Raw genomic sequence first — 20,031 nt, 5'->3', positions numbered from 1 at the left:
CATTAAATCTATGGGTTCAGAATTCAGGAAGAAGAACAGGGAAATCAACGTCCTTTCTTATGTTTCCGGTCTTGGATAAAAATAGGTATGACCATTAGAGAAAAATTTGGCAATACCACCAAAAAGCCATAAAAGGTATATAGAAAGTTACAGCTATAAGGAAAAAACTGGCAACAACCTGCACGGCCCCAAATGGGATTGGCTGAATAAATTATAATTTTATTTATTTATTTCCCCCCAAAAGCCCCAGTAGATAGTTGTATGTCATAGCTGCACATCCTTCTAGTTGCTGTATGTGGGACGCGGCCTCAGCATGGCCGGACAAGCGGTGCGTTGGTGCACACCCGGGATCCAAACCCGGGCTGCCAGCAGCAGAGCGCGCGCACTTAACCGCTAAGCCACGGGGCCGGCCCCTGGCTGAATAAATTAAAATTGCAGTAGGCAACTATTAAAAATAATGCTGTAGAAGAATACTTAATAACATATGCAAATGCTGAGATGTACGAAGTGTTAGGATAAAAACAATCAGATTACAAAAAACACTATTAAGTATATCCTAATTTTATAAATAAAACAAGAAAACTATTTGCATAGAAAAAAAGGGTGTACACCAAAATGTGAGTAGTGGTTATCACTGGGTAGAAGATGACAGATGATTTTTTATTTTCTTTTTGTTTTCAGATAAAGGCTTACATATAAAGGTTCTACAATGAACATCTATTACGTAAGTGTTTAGAAAACAACAACATTGGTTATAATTAAAAAAAGAAAGAAAAATCCTGAAGAAATGCAAGAATCTACAAAGATTGAAAAGAACTTAGTAAGGGCTGCCCTGAGTGACAGACTCTCAGGAAAGGTTCCTGTTTTTCCTTGGGGGTCCCAAACAAATCATCTTCCTAAATGTTCTTCCTTATTTTTACCCGAAATTCTACCATTATTAAGGTATTAGAATTAGTAAATTCTTTTTTTTCAAAGATTTTATTTATTTTTTTTTTTTCCCCCCAAAGCCCCTGTAGATAGCTGTATGTCATAGTTGCACATCCTTCTAGTTGCTGTATGTGGGACGCGGCCTCAGCATGGCCGGAGAAGCGGTGCCTCAGTGCGCGCCCGGGATCTGAACCCGGGCCGCCAGCAGCGGAGCACGCGCACTTAACCGCTATGCTACGGGGCCGGCCCCATATATGTTCTTAATTTGTAATTTTATCTTATTTTAAATTTTTTTTTTTGGTGAGGAAGATTGGCCCTGAGCTAACATCTGCCAACCCTCCTCTTTTTTTTTTTTTTTTGCTGAGGAAGCCTGGCCCTGGGCTAACATCCATCCCCATCTTCCTCTACTTTATATGGGACGCCGCCACAGCATGTCTTGACAAGTGGCGCATCGGTGCACACCCGGGATCCGAACCGGTGAACCCTGGGCTGCCACAACGGAGCACATGCACTTAACCACTTGCGCCACTGGGCTGGCCCTGCTTAATTTGTAATTTTAGATTGTGATGTTGACTCATTCTTAATTCAACATATATTTACAGAGCACCAATACAGGCCAAGCATGGGGGACACAGCAGTGACCCAGGACAAAAGTCTCTGCTTGTGGGGCTGACATTTTGTAATATGCTCAAAGGTCTAGACCTGGTTTTAGATTTTACAAGTTTTCCCTCAAGTAGTACTTACTGCATCTCCTAGCCGCATTAATAGCTGCTGTAAGATCAGAAGGTCTCGGCAGATGAGGAAGCGAGTACTGGCAATTTTACACACAGCTCTGCATACAATAGACCCTGCTGTGCTACTACCGTAGAGCTGGGAAAGATTCATTCGAATATTCAAAGGCTGAGCTGTAATTAAAAAAAAAAAAGAAGTTGAACGTATCACTGTTTTCTCTAAATCCTAGAATCACATCTGTGGTTCTGTCACTCACCTGGATTGAAGCCCTTTTCCATTTCCACTTCTGTTTCATAATCCATTTCCCGTATAAGAAGTCCAATGGCATGGATTGGGTTCCTAATCTCTTGCAGTTTACTACAAATATCCTCCATCACATTTTCTCTATAAGGACAATTAGAAAACTCCTACTACTACCAAGAATACATAAGACAGACTCTATATGTCCTGTAAGCTAAACGCTCTATGAAACAGGAAAACCAGCCACATACTAAAGGAGTGGAGATCGTCACTGTGGCATACAAGGTACTTTCACTTCACGTAGCAAATTTTCCTACATTTTTTCAGAAATGACAGACAAAAGGAACATCAGAAAAATACTTTTATGTTTTAGAATTTATAGCTCAATTAACAGTTACTAGGTAGACCATAATTGATGAGTCTGTTTCCAGACCTGAATTCATGTGTTAGATTTTCTGTTTAGCTGAAACACCTATTTAGAATCACGGCAACTCACTTTAACTTTAAGCCACTACTTTGTACATACTTGAATGTACATTAAACACCTGATTTTGGCACTAAAAATTACTAAATTTCCATTACGAAATGGACTTTACCCTAAATTCTCCTTACACATCAATAGTGATCAAATCTTCCAGAATCTGTTCTGCAGTCTTTTCTGGAGACTGGAGGTTGTAACAACTTGTTTCCATCATTAATGACATATCCATAGTTACTGACTCGCCAATCAGCCGAAGGCATTTTATAAGACAAATGACATCCCGGGCAACATCCACATCTATGAGTAAGAGAAAGTTAACATTCGTGTCTCAAGCCAATGAAGAACGACTGATTAATACTATACTAAAATCAAATATTAATAATTAAATGCCAAGGATCTATCTGAGGTCTTGGAGATGCCTTGGCCTCTTGAGTTTTCCTTAAAATATCCACAACATGGTAAATTGACCAGGAAGGGTCACAGTGGCAATCAATGTTTTTTTGCATCCATTGAAACAAAGCATAGGGTTCATGTAGGAAGGGCGTAAACATGAACATAACAATTACGATTACCATCAGATATGGTTGTTTCATCCTCCGTCAAAAGGTTCTCATCAGGCAGGAGATACAAATGATCAACTAGGGAGGAAGGCACAAGGAAAGACAGGTACCCCTGGAAATACAAATCTTCCAGTTACATTTTTTCCAGTGAATGTTTGATGGTATAAAATAATCGAGACCTGAATCTTATCATGAGGAAATACCAGACAAATCCAAATTGAGAGACATTCTACAAAACAACAGGTATACGCTTCAAAAAATGTCAGTGTCATAAAAGACAAAGAAAGGTGACAACAGTTCAAGATTAAGCTAAAGAAACATGACAGCAAAATACATGCAAGATCTCGGATTGGATCCTGGATCAGGAACAAAAACTTTGTGCACAATTGGCAAAATCTGAACATTAACTGTATACTATTATATCAATATCAAATCACTTGATCTTTAAATTATGCTGTGGTATGTAAGAACACCCTTGTTCTTAGACTCATGCTAAAATATGCAAGGAAAAAGGGGCATGATGTCTACAACTAACTCTCAAGTGGCTCAGGAAGAAAAAAATATATTTATAGAAGGAAGGAAAGCAAATGGAAGTTAATAAATGACGAATCTGGGTGAAGGGTATACAAAAGTTCTATGTGCTGTTCTTGTTAACTAAGTTTGAAATCATTTCAATATAAAAGGTAAATAAAATAAAATGCAAAAAAGTATAAGTAATGCAGAAGACTATCTAATACAAATGAATTATAATTTTAGCAAGAAAACAAAATACAAAGTCCTAAAAGCTAACTACAACACACAACAGACTAACATTCTGGAAGACCCACTGAACTGTCTAAAGGAATTCTTCCGTATGCTTCAGCATCCTTACTTTTTTCAGCAGGCACACCATGTTTGTGTGTGGATTCAAATGTAGGGCAAGAGGATGAGAGAGGGCCTCTTGATACTGAAGACAACAGGCATAGAACTTGCACCAGAATTCCTGTTGTAAATTTCGAAATTCTTCCTGGGAAAATTCATACTCTGTTACACTTCCTTGGAGCTGGCAAAGAAAAAAAAACAAACCTCTTGATACCATTTGGGCTCTTTCTTCCCCCAAAACATAACTGTCTAATATCATTTTACTAAGCTAGAGCCAAAGGAATATTCCATATGCATTACATGCCATAAACTATATAAATACATATCTAGTTCTTTAATTAAAAGGTTTAAGCATTTATACTTCCTACTAACAAAGTCCAGTAAACAATTTTTTTTTTTTTTGGTGAAGAAGATCAGCCCTGAGCTAACATCCATGCTAATCCTCCTCTTTTTGCTGAGGAAGACCAGCTCTGAGCTAACATCTATTGCCAATCCTCCTCCTTTTTTCCCCCCTAAAGCCCCAGTAGATAGTTGTATGTCATAGTTGCACATCCCTCTAGTTGCTGTATGTGGGACGCAGCCTCAGCATGGCCGGAGAAGTGGTGCGTCGGTGCACGCCCGGGATCCGAACCCAGGCCGCCAGTAGCGGAGCCCATGCACTTAACGGGGCCGGCCCCCAGTAAACAATCTGAATAATTCCTCAGTACCAATCTGCCCTATGTCAAGATGGAAGAAATTATTCTTTCTTTACCCAAACCTTACCTCATTTTCAACAGCTAAAGTAATTTCTTTCTTTAGTTCACTCCAGGAAAGATCTAAATTCCTCTCAGTTCCTCGACAGAAAATCTAAAATTAAAAGAAACATTTTAGAGTATTATCCAAAACTTAATGAAAAATACTCCAGTTTAGAAGGCATTGAGGCAATATGCAACTATACAATAGAGACTGGACACACCTGGAATACATATTTACTCCTAACACTGTGCAAATAATTTCTGTAAGTGAAATCACAGCCAGTTTGAAATAGTTTCTATAGATCAGAGTAAACTATAGAAATTCATAAATCTGAAAGAATTATAATAGGGTACATCTGGATCATTACAAAAAGTAAAATGCAACAGAATGGTTATTGCTCAGCCAGAAAGAACATACAAGACGATGCTAAACATGCTCATCCTGAGACTGACACAAAGGTAAGCTAAAGTAGTGACGTAGCTGGGTCATTCCACTGGGAATGATTCTCCTGAAGGAAAGCAGTTGATAAATGCCTTAGTGAGTATTTAATATCTCAGTGTGCAAGAGATATCACAAGAAATATTATCACACATTTGATTACTGTTATCAGGGAAGAAGTGCTGATAAGATGAAAGAAAAAACACCTTCGGAGAAAGTGACCATGTCATCCTCAAGTTTTATCAGAGAGAAAACAGAAAACACCCAATAGCCAGATATTCAAGAATGTACCCAGAAGAAAAGTCAAGGGTCTGGAAACTATATCACCTGAGAGAAAGTTAAGGAACTGGGTGTATTTAGTCTGGAGCAAGAAAACATGGAAAGAGTCTTAAAATATTTGAAGGGTTGCTTTATAGAAGAAAGACATGTTCTATGAAGTTCCAAAGAAAGAAGCCACTAAAAGGATGGAGGTTAAATTTGATCCAATACTGGGATGAACTTCTAAATTACAGAGCTTGGGAATAATAACTCACACAAGAGCCAGTGAGAAACCTGTCACTAGAGGCAGAGACAACTAGAAGCTGAATAGCTGTCTATCAGAGAAGACTCAGAAGGTATTTCTGCTCTGTGTGGGAGGTCAGATCAGGAGATTCTAAGGGATCTTTTTAATTCTATGACTGATTATTCTATTTTAAACACACGAAACTAAGTGGCAATTTAAAATGGAAGTCTACGTGACTTTAAAGAATCCTTTTGTAAAGTGTTAAGCAATTCTTAAACCATGTGACTTTGAAGCTTAGATTTTTTAGTTTTCTTGACCCTGAACCAAGTCAGATCCTCACTGTACTAACAAAAGGGTAAAAACACAGTACCATCAAAACTAACTAAGAAAACATTTTAAATTTCTTTCAAGTATAGAGATTATATGCAGTGTAGCACTCCTACACTGCATAATGACATTTTGGTCAATGACACACCACATATACGGTCCCATATAAGATTAGTACCATACGGCCTAGGTGTGTATAGGCTATATCATCTAGGTTTGTGTAAGTACACTTTATGATATTCCCACAGTGACAAAATCGCCTAACGACGCATTTCTCAGAACATATCCCTGCCATTAAGTAGCGGATAACTGTACGGTATCTTTTTACAATAGTGTAAGCACAAATTTCTCTTTTTACTACTGGCATGCTTCACTAGTCATTGGGAAAGTACCCCCAACTCTGCCTCCCTGCTGGGAGTCTTAATTAATAGAAAAAATGTTTAAAAAAATTACAATAGTATTTATACACACATGTATATGCAATTGCAAAAACATATTCGGTGTTTAGCATGTGCAAAACAAAAATTAATAGTAATCATTAATTACACAATAATATAATAATATAAGAGATAGTCAAATAAATATTAAATCTTTTCTTGCTGACCTGTAAAGCTTTACATAAAGCTGCATTTATGAATCGTCCTGGTGTAAACAGACTCCGCAAATACATTTCCTGTTGGAACATTAAAACAAAAATGAATATCAATCTAACAAGATAAAATTTGGAAGAATTTGAAGGAAGAACTCAACACGTTAGCACCAAAGTTTGAGTGTCTATTATATGAACGTGGTCCTCCTACATTTGAGCAATAACAAGTAGTAGAGCAGTTCCCCTTTTCACACTGAGGTGAAGACTGCAGTGTCTCTGAGTCAACTAGATGTACTCTACTGAAAATGCTGCGCCCCTGATTGGATTCCACCGGAAAACACAGCTTGTCAAATGCCAATCTTAAATGGAAGAGGCTAATCTAGTTTATTGGTGATATACTCTGGTAAGAGAACAATTAAACTAACCTGGTTTCTACACCATCCACAAAGTATTCATTTTACGGCTCACGTATAAAAGAAAAGGAACCAAACATAGGCATTATATGTAAAAAACAAAAAAAAAACTGCAATAAGCTCTCACAAGTAGAGAAATGAAGTAGAGAGAATAAAATGGAAAGTCTCATATTCCTCATTATTTTGACCAAATTTCATAAACTAGATTTGCCAATAAGTAGCAAACCTGACTGACTTTTATTCAAGTTTCCTTCCTTTACTAAGGTTCTAGGAGATGATAAAATGACCAAAATGAAGGAGAAAAACAAAGATTTTAATAATCAGCATATGATTTTGGCTTTTAGACAAAGTCAAGTGCCAATAAACTCCTGGGATTAAAAATTTAGCAATATTCAATTTCAGGTATTTAAAGTGGGTTTTCCGGGCCGGCCCCATGGCTTAGTGGTTAAGTGCACGCGCTCCGCTGCTGGCGGCCCAGGTTCGGATCCCGGGTGCGCACTGACGCATCGCTTCTCCAGCCATGCTGAGGCCATGTCTCACATGCAGCAACTAGAAGGATGTGCAGCTATGACATACAACTATCTACTGGGGCTTTGGGGGAAAAAATAAAGAAAGAAAATTATAAAAAAAAAATAAAGTGGGTTTTCCAATCCTACGAATAGTCATTGTTTCAGACCCAGAGCCCACAATCTCTAATCTCATTTTAACATTAATGCATTAACTGAAAGCTTTTTCTTCCATTTATCCAGAGGATATCCCTGAAAAACAGGGAGATTGGCCTATTTTGCTCTCTACTGAATTACCTTTTATGGTTATTTTCTTCATAGCATATACCTCTATCACAATTTATCTGATTTCTAGTTTATACGCATGCACCAACATGGTTAATATAGTGGACACCTAGCGCCTGTGCCTGCCCAGAATCCATTTCCCTTTCTTTTACTAACAAATCCCTTATCTTTCTCTGGGGAACCATTCCTTCCCTACCCATACTCGACTGACTTCACCACAACATTAAGGCCCAGGCTATACATGTTTTTCATGCCAAGTCAGAATATTCTATTCCTTCTGATCAGAGTGACTATGTCAGGAATTAGCACATGACTCAAGCCAAGCCAGTGAGTGTCAACTCTAGGACCTGGGACAGAGGTGCTCTCTTTCCTCTGAGGTGATGTTGCTAACTCTACAGAATACAAGCTCTCCCAGGGAGCCTGCCTGACAATAAACCCAAAGCAGAGCAGGAAAGCAGAACAGAAAAAGGAGAGAGCAAGCTTAGAAGGCATTGTTCCAGCCATGGCTGAAGCCAGTTAACTCTGAACTTCTCAGCTGCCCAAGCCAATACATTCTCCTTTTATGCTTAAGTCTGTTTGAGGGGGTTTCTTTCACCTGGAGCTGAAAGACTTCAAACTAATACAACTGGTTCTTCTCAAACTAATGATCTGGGTAAATCATCCTCTTACATAAGACTTGAGCATTGCTTACTCTGGGGTCTTGATCATCTCTGATAATAATCTCTTCCTCTGGCAGAGGCTGCATAAAAACTGGATTCCACTGACCTGCAATATTACTACAGAGAAAAGAAGTCCATCAGTCAACATAACAATGATGAGGGCCAGCCCCATGGCTTAGCAGTTGAGTGTGCGTGCTCCGCTACCGGCAGCCTGGGTTCAGATACCAGGCGCGCACCAATGCACTGCTTCACCAGCCATGCTGAGGCAGCGTCCCACATACAGCAACTAGCAGGATGTGCAACTATGACATACAACTATCTACTGGGGCTTTGGGGAGAAAAAGGGAAAAAAAAAACGGAGGAGGATTGGCAATAAACGTTAGCTCGGGGCTGGTCTTCCTCAGCAAAAAGAGGAGGATTGGCAGGGATGTTAGCTCAGGGCTGATCTTCCACACACACACACACACACACAAACCAAAACAAACAAAAAAAAACAACGATGAATACAAATGAAGCTTATGTTGTTGGCAGTATCTGAGCAGGGAGGGCCCCATCACTAAATCTTTGCAGCAATGGCTTGATCAATTCTATTAAACCAAACACTTATTCTTAGCAGAGTCTGGTTTTACAGAAGTGCTCTTAGCAGTTTTAACAGGCACTTTCCTGAAATTAAAACTCTAAACACAAATCCACAAATAACAGCTAACTTTTATTCTGCATTTACTACATGCTAGACATTATGCTAGTGCAGTTCTAGATACTATTCACGTATGCCTTGTGATAACTCTTCAAAGGATGTATTACTCTCATTTCGTACACGTGGAAAGTGAGGTTTAGGGCATCTCACACCTAGTAAGTTGCATAACAGGATTAAATCTCTCATCCAACCAGATTCTTTGCTTTTTTACCACTTTGCTTGAATGCCATCTATAGGAGTACTCTCGTATTTCCTGAGGCGTGGCTTAGGGTCAATCTGGCAGCAACCACTCCTAGAATTCTCTTTTAGAATATAGGGCTATTGGGGCTGGCCTGATGGCGCAGCGGTTAAGTTTGCGCACTCTGCTTCAGTGGCCTGGATCCTGGGCGCAGACCTATGCACCGCTCATCAAGCCATGCTGAGGTGGTGTCCCACATACAGCAACTAGAAGGATGCACATGTATGACACACAACTGGGGCTTTGGGGGGGGAAAAAAGGAGGAAGACTGGCAACAGATGTTAGCTCAGGGCCAATCTTCCTCAAAAAAAAAAAAAAAGAATATTGGGTTATGAGGTACCTCTAGGCTTTTTTTTTTTTTTTAATAATTTTATTTATTTATTTTTCCACCAAAGCCCCACTATATAGTTGCATGTCATAGCTGCACATCCTTCTAGTTGCTGTATGTGGGACGTGGCCTCAGCATGGCCAGAGAAGCGGTGCGTCAGGGCGCGCCCGGGATGCGAACCCGGGCCGCCAGCAGCGGAGCGCGCGCACTTAACCGCTAAGCCATGGGGCCGGCCCCACCCCTAGGCTTCAATTAGTTTAGTTCAGGGATGTCAAGCTATGTTCCAGAGAATCATCCAGAAGTATTTCAAGGGTTACACAAGTGTTGGATTCCAAACTATTTTTAATGTATTTTGTAACTACTAAAAAATTTTAAACTAATATCATGTATATTAAAAATATTAGATACTAAATATATCTAATATTAGAGATTATCAACGCATTAAATTGTGTTATAATTTTATACTTAAAATTTCAGTTTCGTTATATATTAGAGTTCATTATCTCTTGAAAAAAAGTGTTTACTGTTTTTAAAAAAAGTTTGAGAAGTACTGTACTTGTCTAATCTATTTCTTAGGAACCTGAGGACCCAAAGGGGCCACAGCATCTTTTGGAAGTTGGGGGTATCAGAAATAGTCTTTGCTTAGAAGCAAAGAGAACTCCTAGATTGAAGTATTTTGGATATGTGCCCTCTCTCCCAAAAATATGGTATTTTCCTTAACTCATTCCAACCCTAAAAATCCTCATTTTGTCCTAAAACCAAAAGATAAGAAATAACATAAAATGCTGAAGAAGATACTTCAGAGAAAAGTGAACAACAGGCAAACCCAGGGCTGAATCCTTTAAGTGCAAACACTTGACTTTGGTTCTACATAATAAGCTCTCGTCTTCTCTTAATATATCAGTGCTTGTGGTAAGGAAGGATGACAGATACGTGGCCCGTACTGTTCAAAGTTGATGTACTTCACGACCGTTTGGTTCTCAGCATCATGCCACAGGGCCCAGATATCAGTAGAGGTTAAGGCAAAGTCAATCAGTGTCTCCTAGGAGGAAATACAGAAAAAAAAAAAGTTAAAATAAGCAAGAAAAGGTAGTAGTTTATGGCAATTTAAATTTTTATTGGTAGAAGTAAATGCATAAAAACAAAAGACGGTACCACATGGACTTGGCAAAACCCAAATGAAATTCTGTTTGCATACATCATGAAACATTCCATTTTAAGAGATCAATCCCATTACAACATAGTGAAGTTAGCCAACACTTCTTTCTTGAACTTGTGCAATAAGCAAGGCATGATCCAACCTACCTGAGAAGTGAAGAGGGAGGAAATGTGGTCTAGACTGTAGCGATTATTCTCAGTGCTCACCAGCTGGAAAACGCAGAACTGATAAAACACAAGTTGAGAATTTATTACTTAAAATAATCAACATGCTACTTTTCTAAACAAGAGTTATTATCATTCAGAAACCAATTTTTTTAAACGTATGGTAAAATACGCAGAACATTTACCATCTTAACCATTTTTAAGTGTATAGTTCAGCAGTGTTAAGCACAGTCACATTACTGCGCAACTGATCTACAAAACGTTTTTCATCTTGCAAAACTGAAACTCCATACCTATTAACCAACTCCCCATTCCCCTTTCCCTCAGCCCCTGGCAACCACCATTCTACTTTCTGTCTCTATGAATCTGACTACTCTAGGTACCTCATGTAAGTGGAATCTTACACTATTTGTCTTTTTTGTGACTGGCTTGTTTCACTTAATGTCCTCAAGGTTTATCCATGTTGTAGCATGTGTCAGAATTTCCTTCCTTCCTTTTTAAAGCTGAATAATATTCTTGAGGCCGGCCCCGTGGCGTAGCAGTTAAGTGCGTGCACTCTGCTGTTGGTGGCCAGGGTTCGGATCCGGGGCGCACACCTACGCACCGCTTGTCAGGCCATGCTGTGGTGGCGTCCCATATAAAGTGGAGGAAGATGGGCACAGATGTTAGCCCAGGGCCAGTCTTCCTCAGCAAAAAGAGGAGAATTGGCATGGATGTTAGCTCAGGGCTGATCTTCCTGTCTCACACACACACACACACACACACACACACACACACACACACACAAGCTGAATAATATTCCATTGTATGTATATACCACATTTGGTTTATCCATTCATCTGTCGATGGATACTTCGGGTTACTTCCATCTTTTAGCTATTGTGAATAATGCTGCTATGAACATGAGCGTAGAAATATCTCTGAGATCCTGATTTGAATTTTTCGGGTACATACCCTGACGTGGAATTGCTGGATCATATGGTAATTCTACGTTTAATTTTTTGAAGAACATCCATATAGTTTACATACTGGCTACAGAATTTTACATTCCCACCAGCAGTGTACAAGGGTTCCAATCTCTCCACATCATTGCCAATTCTTGTTATTTTCTTTTTTGATAGTAGCCATCCTAATAGGGTGAGGTGGTATCTCATTATGGTCAGAAACTTATTACTAACTTTTTTTGTGTGAGCAAAATTAGCCCTGAGCTAACATCCATTGCCAATTCTCCTCTTTTTGCTGAGGAAGACTGGCCCTGGGCTAACATCCGTGCCCACCTTCCTCTACTTTATATGGGAAGCCACCACAACATGGCTTGACAAGCGTTGTGTCGGTCCACACCCGGAATCTGAACCTGCGAACTCCAGGTCGCCAAAGCAGAGCGTGCGAACTTAACCACTACGCCACTGGGCCGGCCCTAGAAACTTATTTTTAAGTTTCTATTTTTATCAAAGTACCAGAGACCACTTAAAATGTACATACAATACAAATCAACTTAATATTTATTAAAAATAAGACACTATAAAATAATTCATGTTTAGTATTTAACTCCACTGCCAAAACAAAAAATTTCAAACACAAAAAAATAACATTTTTAATAACTTTTTTGACAAAGAAAATTCACCATAAACTGATAGAGTGACGATGATTCTATCCTTATAACATAAGCAATTGTTCACAGGGAAGTGCTAAAAGAAAACAGTGAAACTACCTTTTGAGAAAAAAATAGGAGTGTATGAAAAATGAAAAATATATGTAGTGCTCATATGCATCCTAGCCTAGAGCTATGTTTTACAAGCTGCAGATCTCAATCCATTAGTGGGACGTAAATCTATTTAGCAGGTCTCAACCAACATTAAACAGAAAAAAAAAGAAACATAAAGAAAGAATCAGAGTTCATCAGTTCATCACTCCTTGTAAAAAAGTAAAATATGTTTTGCGAAAATTTTTTTTCTGTTGTATTGTCCATCATTACATATGTGTATACTACGTAGTAATACAAAACATTTCTTATTGTAGATTCCTGCCAAAACACAAGCTGGAAAAAACTGGTCTAGTGCAGTGCTTCTCAAACTACTTGTGGTAAAGGACTAGTTTTTTTTTTTTAATTTCCAATCCATTGCAGACTGATACTTTTACGAACTATAGAAACCTCAAATGTAGATGTCTGTGGCAATGTCAAATCACCATAAAAGTTTCTAAATGCTTTCTCTCACTTCCTGTACTTATCTAACTGCAAACTGATAATGAAGAATTTGTGGCCCAGGACCATTCCATGGACCACACCATAGGTCTACAGGACTTCTATTTGAGATTTTCATTAGTGTCTTAGATGGAAACACAGATGGCATCCTTATAACGTCAATGAGGACATGATGCTGGGGACGACTGAATTAATACACATAACAGAATTAGAATCCAAGGGACCAAAAGAAAAACAAGAAGAAACAAATGAAATTAATAGGAATGGATGTAAAATATTACAGAGATTTAAGAAAACCACAAAACTTCAAGTGTGCACACTAGGGAGAAAAAAACACGCTGAAGAGTAGTTTTTGTGAAGAAGAAAAAAAAATACCACAAGTTCATTATAATCTAAATAGGCATAAGTGCCGAAAAAGCTTATCTGATTTTAGGCTTCATTAATAGAACCATAATGCTCAAAACAAAGGAGGTAATAGCTCTGCTCAATTTGACACCACTCCTACACTTAATTTCGATCTAACTTTTAGAGCAGTGGTTCTCAAAACGTGGTCCACAGACTTCCAGAGGTCCCTGAGACTGTTTCAGGGGGTCAGTGAAGTCAAAACTCTTTTCATAATCATACTACAACATTATTTGCACTTTTCACTGTGTTGATATTTGCACTGATGATGCAAGAGCAATGGTGGACAAAATTACTGGTGTCTTAACGTGAAGTGGCACTAAACTGAACACCCTTCCATGATACAAACACTCAACGAACTAGGAATAGAGAGGAAATTCCTCAACATGATAAAGGGCGTTTATGAAAAATTCACAGCTAACATCATACTCAATGGTGAAACACTGAAAGCTTTCTCCCTTAGATCAGGAACAAGATGTCAGGTCTCATCACTTCTATCCAACATCGTACTGTAGGATCTACGCAGGGCAATTAAGGAGAAAAAAAAAAAAAAAAAAAAGAAACAAAAGGCATCCAGATTGGAAAGGAAGTAGTAAAACTATATCTTTGTTTGCAGATGAGATTATCTTCTATAAAGAAAGTCCTAAGGATTTCTATAACACTATTAGAACTAATAAGAGTTAGCAAGGTTGCAGAATACAAGATCAATATACAGAAATCAACTGTATTCCTAGCAACTTGCAATGAGCAATCTGAAAATGAAATTAAGAAAATAATTTCATTTACAACAGCATCAAAAGGAATAAAATACCTAGGAATAAACTGATTAAAAAGAAATTAAAGAAGATCTAAATAAATGGAAAAGTATCCCATGTTCATGGACCAGAAGATTTAATATTGCTAAGATGGAAATACTTTCCAATATGATCTACAGAACCAACACAATCTCCACCAGAATCTGTGAAATATTAAGAAATATATATATTAATCTCTGTCCCTGACTCCTGAGACTGAGCTCCTAAAACCCTTATAATTTCCTGAGTGGTGGGGGTGATAGGAGTGTCTTACACAGAGCTCCTAAATCCCTTGGAATTTCCTGGGTGACAGAATGCTTTTTGTTCTCATGAGGTGACTCCTGGATAGCTTCACGATGGGGGCTGGTCACCAGAAAGACCAAGCCATGATTACAAGCTTGGAACTTGCAGCCCCAAACCCGAAGGGGGAGTGGAGACAGGCTGAATATTGAGTTAATAATCGATCATGTCTACGTGATGAAACCTCCATAAAAGTCCCTAAAGTGTGGGATTTGGAGAGCTTCCGAGTTGGTGAATACACCCTTGTGCCAAGAGGGTGGCATGCCCCAAAACCATGAGGATGGAGGCCCCTGCACTCAGGACCCTTCTGACCTCGCCCTGTGTACCTCTTCATCTGGCTGTTCATCTGTATCCTTTACCATATAACAAACTAGTAAATGTAAGTGAGTGTTTCCCTGAGTTCTGTGGGCCATTCTAGCAAATTATTGAGCCTGAGGAGGGGGTCGTGGGGTGAATCAAGAGCCCAAGGAGGTAAAAAGAACATCCACATTTGGGAGTTGCCTGGCATAGGGTGTAGGGGCATGAGTAGGGTGAGTGGGCTTCCACAGGAATGGAAGGCCTGCAGCAGGGTGGGAACTCAAGCAGGATGAGGAGGGTGTCCACAGAGCCGCGGTCCGCACCAGGCATTAGAGCCCAAATAGGTGAGGAGAGTGTCCACTGTATGGGGGTGGCCCAGTGCAGACTGTCAGGGCCCAAACAGGGTGAGGAAGGCATCCACATGGAGGGGCACCCAGAGTGGAGTATCAGAGCCCAACAGGAGTGAAGAGGGCACCCGGGTGGGGCAGCACCCAGCATGGGGAATCAGAGCTCCAGCAGAATGAGGAGGACAAACCCTACCTCAATGGAATGTTACTAGGATTAAATTGATAATATGTGTAGTGTGTGCGCCCAGAGTAAGCACAGTCCAAGCATCTATTAGTGTACATAAAGGGCCTGGCACCATGCCAAACACACAAGACTAAACAAATGGCTGTTTATTATATGATTATACCATTGTACTATGTCCTAAATACCTCACCGACATACAACAGTTAGTGTTTGGATGACGAGCAAAATTATTTCTAAAAATTAACTTCCCTGCGACCACTTAATAACACCTACATCCCTTTCATAACTCCATTTTTTCACCCAGACTTCCAAATTTGCTCTTTCTTGTTTAATTCTAGTTAACTTATCCTTTCATATTCCTTTAAACTCTCTACTCCCTTTCATCCTGACTTCTCCTTCAAGATTAAGTCACATATTAGCACAAAACCCACCATTCTCTACGAACATAACACATGAAACATCTAAGTTGGTGTGAAGAGCTTAAATACCCAGTGAGCCTACAGCTACTTCTCCATCAGTACATACAGAATAACTTGATACACATCTTATCTGTTTCATACCTGGCCTCGTTTTGGTGCATGCATGTATATCCCTAGGTAGAGTCCCAAGGAAGGGGAATAAGCAAGTCGTAACTTGTGTCCAGTCCCAGCAGTGAGCCGAAGGTCTTTGTTCACAGGGACATACTCCAAAATGTCGGCTACCATCAGGCACATCTGGTCCTGCCCAAGATAAGAGTAAATTAGTGGTATCAAAGAATATTCAGGTTAGAAAAACAAACCTTTTCCTCTTTTAAAGGATGCACATCCATTCTGTCTAGCACTCTTTAGTTTATCCGCTGAGGGACTCTCCAGGTTTTTTTAACGGCTGAGATGAAAATCTCTCTTCAGTCTGATACATAAAATCATCAACCGTTTTGCTTGTGAATCTTACCTATTTTACCAACTAGCATTTTAAAAACACATTTGTTCCTGTTTTTTTTTTTTTGTGAGGAGGACTAGCCCTGAGCTGACATCTGATGCCAATCCTCCCTCCCTTTTTCTTTCTTGAGGAAGCTTGGCCCTGAGCTAATATCCGTGGCCATCTTCCCCTACTTTATATGGGACTCTGCCACCGCATGGCTTAACAAGCGGTGCATCAGTGCGCGCCCGGGATCCAAACCTGCGAACCCCGGGCCGCCACAGCAGAGCGCACGCACTTAACCGCTTGCGCCACTGGGCCAACCCCAACACATTTGTTCCTTTTAAGAGTATACCCTACTGTTTCAACTTTTCTGTAGGATTCATAAATTTCAAAATAAAAAGACAAAAAGTTAGGGGGGAAATGTATAAAAAATAAAGCTAAATGAAACTCTACGAATCTGGAAATGGTCATAATTTCCAAACTAGGCAATCTGATAATCTTTAAGAGAAGCAGCAAGACTTACTTCAATTCTCTTACAATTCACAATCCTATTTTAACTTATAGTAACTATAAATGTAGCATTTACCTTGTAAGACCACATTCGTAGTTTATGATCCTGGCACAGAGCAAAGATGAAGGCATCATGCTCGACGCAATGAACAGCAAGACTGAGGGGACGATCTGAAGGCCCCTGATCACCTCTAAAAACATTAGGCCGAGTTTTAGAGTTATACTGTTACAAATCATCTGGTCATTAGAATTTGCAATTAAAGAGATAAAATAAAACTGTAAATGTACAACCAATCAACAGAATGAGCAGGAGTTTATATGCTGGTATAAGACAACTACATTTTCTATTTGATTTATAACCAATTACTATGACAAATTTTAAAAGGCTCTATGTAGCAATGGAATACTGTTCTAACCACTGAAAATTTTCTCCTTCTAATTCTACACAAAATTGGATTTGGTAAGTCAGGGCAGAGCACCCAAATGGATATTGTGAGAATATATACAGTCAGCCAGTTTTTGCTGTCAAGATGTCCAATCCCAAATGAAGCGGGCTCTGGAGTGTGGCTTTCCTCAGACGGAATGTGAGGTTGTGCAGACTCCTCCTTCCAAATTAGAACGTTTATTTGCCTTGGAGTAAGACTGGAAGCACTAATAGGTGCTAACCAGAACAAAAAGATTCAAGTCTTGGGCCTCTGACTTACCTGCCAGACACCACTCACCTGATAGCTGTTGGCATCCAGCCTATAAGCAATCGTTGCATTACTGAACTCTGTTTCAGTTCCACAACTGACACCATCCCTACAAGATTGAAAACAGACCAGTGATATCCAAGGCACCTCTGGATCAGACTTAAAAGAAACCCAAAGGCAAGAAGGATGCAACCATGAACAAGGTCTTTATAACAGGTGACAGGCTTCTACATTTCTATACTAAGAAAGTTTTAGGATGTATCTTTCCAAATATATCACACCTAAAATATTTTGAATCATTACTGGGTCAATAAAAATAGGACTAACACACTCCTATGGAAAATTTTTGCCATCTACAAACAGTAACCCATACTGCTGCTCAGAAGAATCACTTCACTCTTTCCAAAAGAATCACTGGGTACCTTTCATATGCCAGGCACAGTTCTAGGTGCTGGAGATATGGCAGTAAACAAAACAAATTAAAAAAAACTCCTGTCCTCAGGGAACTTACATTCCATTGGGAGGAAGGGAGAAGCAGAAACAGTTAACAAATTAAGTAGAATGGTAATAAGTGGAGAAAAATAAAACATGGAAAGGGGATAGAGTGAATGCTGGGGGGAGGGAGGGTGTGCAATTTTGAAAAGGGTGGTCAGGGAAGGCCCCAGTGAGGGGGCACTAAGTAAAGACCTAAAGGAGCTGAGTGAATGAGCCAAGCTGAGTAGCTGGGGAAAGACTATCCCAGGCAAAGGCCCTGAGGTAGGAGTGTGCCCAGGATGTTCGAGGAATTGCAAGAAGGCATGTGGCTGGTGCAGAGAAGGCGAGAGGGAAAGAACAAGAAGCTGAGGTGAGAGAGGCAGCAGGGGGGCACTGTAAGCCACTGGAAGGACTTGGGTTAATTGAGAGTGAGCTGAAGAACAACCCTCATTCGAGGGCTTTGAGCAGCGGAGTGACATGACTTATTATTCGTTTTTAAAGTACCATCTGCCTGAGAAGTTTCTGTAGAGGGGTAAGGATAGATCTGGGGAGATATTTGGGAAGCAAATGCAATAATCCAGGCAAGAGATAGTGGTGACTTGGAGCAGGGAAGCAGCAGCCGAACTTCCTTGTTTCAATTACCTTATTTTAGTTACAGGACCTCAACCTGAAGGCAGCCAACCAGTCAACTCATCTCTACTAGAGGCCTTAGAATAGGTTGCCTTACAGTAACCTATTTCCCATATTCCAGTAAGCTTTACAGTTCCTCATCCACCGTACAAAATCTCACCTTCTCGGAAAAAAAACAGTAAAGCATTAGGGACTCACAAGAAGCATGTGCTGCATTGGACGATGGGTTTGGACTGCCAAGGCCTGTTTTAATGCCAACATTCCTTGTTTAAAGTTAAACCCATGCTCGGTTCCCATTCTTACCAGGTATGTCGTAAGGAGGTAGTTTAAGAACAAAGATTCCCCCAGAAGCAGATGGCAGAGCAAACAGGGCCTCCCCATCATTGCTAAGCCAGGCTGCCGAGGTGGTCGAATTAGGAGCAAGTCCAGGTACTGTTGGAATTAACTGGTAGTTGCAAGGATCCCTGAAATCAACTTTCCCAATGTCAGTGAATATTGACTGCATCTGACTTTCAATCACCAACTCCTGTGGAGTAATTAAAAAGAAAAATCTGTTAAATCAAAATACGCTGAATTTTGCTCAGTTCCTTTCAACTGCTATAAAAACTTTTAAAGTAAAAAATTGTTGAACTTAAAAAGAAAGCTATTCTTTTTAATGAAAACTATTTCTTCCACTTAAAACATGTCTGATCACTTTAAATATTAACTATCAAAGTATGCTCTTGAGGGCTAACAAGGAATCCAAATTTCCTTCAATTCCCAAGAATACTGCTCCAGCACTAAATTTGGGACAGCCAGAGTAATCTGGGGAATAAAAGATATTACACTTAACCAACTTACACTCCTATACATCCGAGAAGGGTGTGGTAAAAGTAACCTGTGCACTGTTTGATTGGTTAATATCAAGATTATCACATGATTCTGAGTCTCAGAGACATGAACTCCTCCGGGTAAGAGGCTGCAATTTTGGAACTTGAGGCGAACTGCATTATTCAACAGATTTAGGTCCAGTGACTCTTCCACCAGCTCCAATGAATCTCCAGAGGTCTTCCTGCAAAGAAGAGACATTTGTTTAAAAAGTTTATGCTTCTCTCTAATTGATTGTTGCACTGAAATATATGGGAATAGTTTCCAAGTGAACTCTCTCCAATTGAAAATTTGGATAAACAAATGCAGACCACATTTTACAATCCAAACCACCACATTATGTAGATTTTCTTTTTTTTTTTTTTTAAAGATTTTATTTAGTCATTTTTTTCCCCCCAAAGCCCCAGTAGATAGTTGTATGTCATAGGTTCACATCCTTCTAGTTGCTGTACGTGGGACTCGGCCTCGGGTTGGACGGAGAAGTGGTGCCTTGGGGCGTGCCCGGGATCCGAACCCGGGCCGCCAGCATCAGAGCGCACGCACTTAACCGCTAAGCCATGGAGCCGGCCCTGTAGATTTTCAAAACACAG

General features: G+C 39.7%; 1 protein-coding gene across 2 annotated transcripts in view; it reads right to left on the bottom strand.

The window, feature by feature from the left end:
• Positions 1-20,031, bottom strand: part of NUP160 (nucleoporin 160) — a 50,466-nt gene that overhangs the window by 24,621 nt on the left and 5,814 nt on the right. The window contains exons 3-17 of one of the 2 annotated variants that reach the window (XM_004436964.3): positions 19,415-19,625; positions 18,878-19,100; positions 17,501-17,579; positions 16,855-16,969; positions 15,929-16,087; positions 10,824-10,901; positions 10,463-10,560; positions 8,288-8,372; positions 6,408-6,476; positions 4,564-4,647; positions 3,812-3,982; positions 2,953-3,052; positions 2,512-2,677; positions 1,916-2,043; positions 1,672-1,832 (exon numbers count right to left, since the gene is read on the bottom strand). In XM_004436964.3, the coding sequence (XP_004437021.1) occupies positions 1,672-1,832; positions 1,916-2,043; positions 2,512-2,677; positions 2,953-3,052; positions 3,812-3,982; positions 4,564-4,647; positions 6,408-6,476; positions 8,288-8,372; positions 10,463-10,560; positions 10,824-10,901; positions 15,929-16,087; positions 16,855-16,969; positions 17,501-17,579; positions 18,878-19,100; positions 19,415-19,625 (1,927 nt within the window). The remainder of the gene's footprint in view (positions 1-1,671; positions 1,833-1,915; positions 2,044-2,511; positions 2,678-2,952; positions 3,053-3,811; positions 3,983-4,563; positions 4,648-6,407; positions 6,477-8,287; positions 8,373-10,462; positions 10,561-10,823; positions 10,902-15,928; positions 16,088-16,854; positions 16,970-17,500; positions 17,580-18,877; positions 19,101-19,414; positions 19,626-20,031) is intronic. The other variant, XM_087422937.1, reaches the window with a different exon arrangement.

The sequence above is a fragment of the Ceratotherium simum genome, chromosome 34 (assembly GCF_057802395.1).
Source record: "Ceratotherium simum simum isolate JZ-2026a chromosome 34, ASM5780239v1, whole genome shotgun sequence".
In the NCBI taxonomy this organism is placed as follows: Eukaryota; Metazoa; Chordata; class Mammalia; order Perissodactyla; family Rhinocerotidae; genus Ceratotherium; species Ceratotherium simum.
This window is presented reverse-complemented; position numbering and strand designations above follow the sequence as displayed.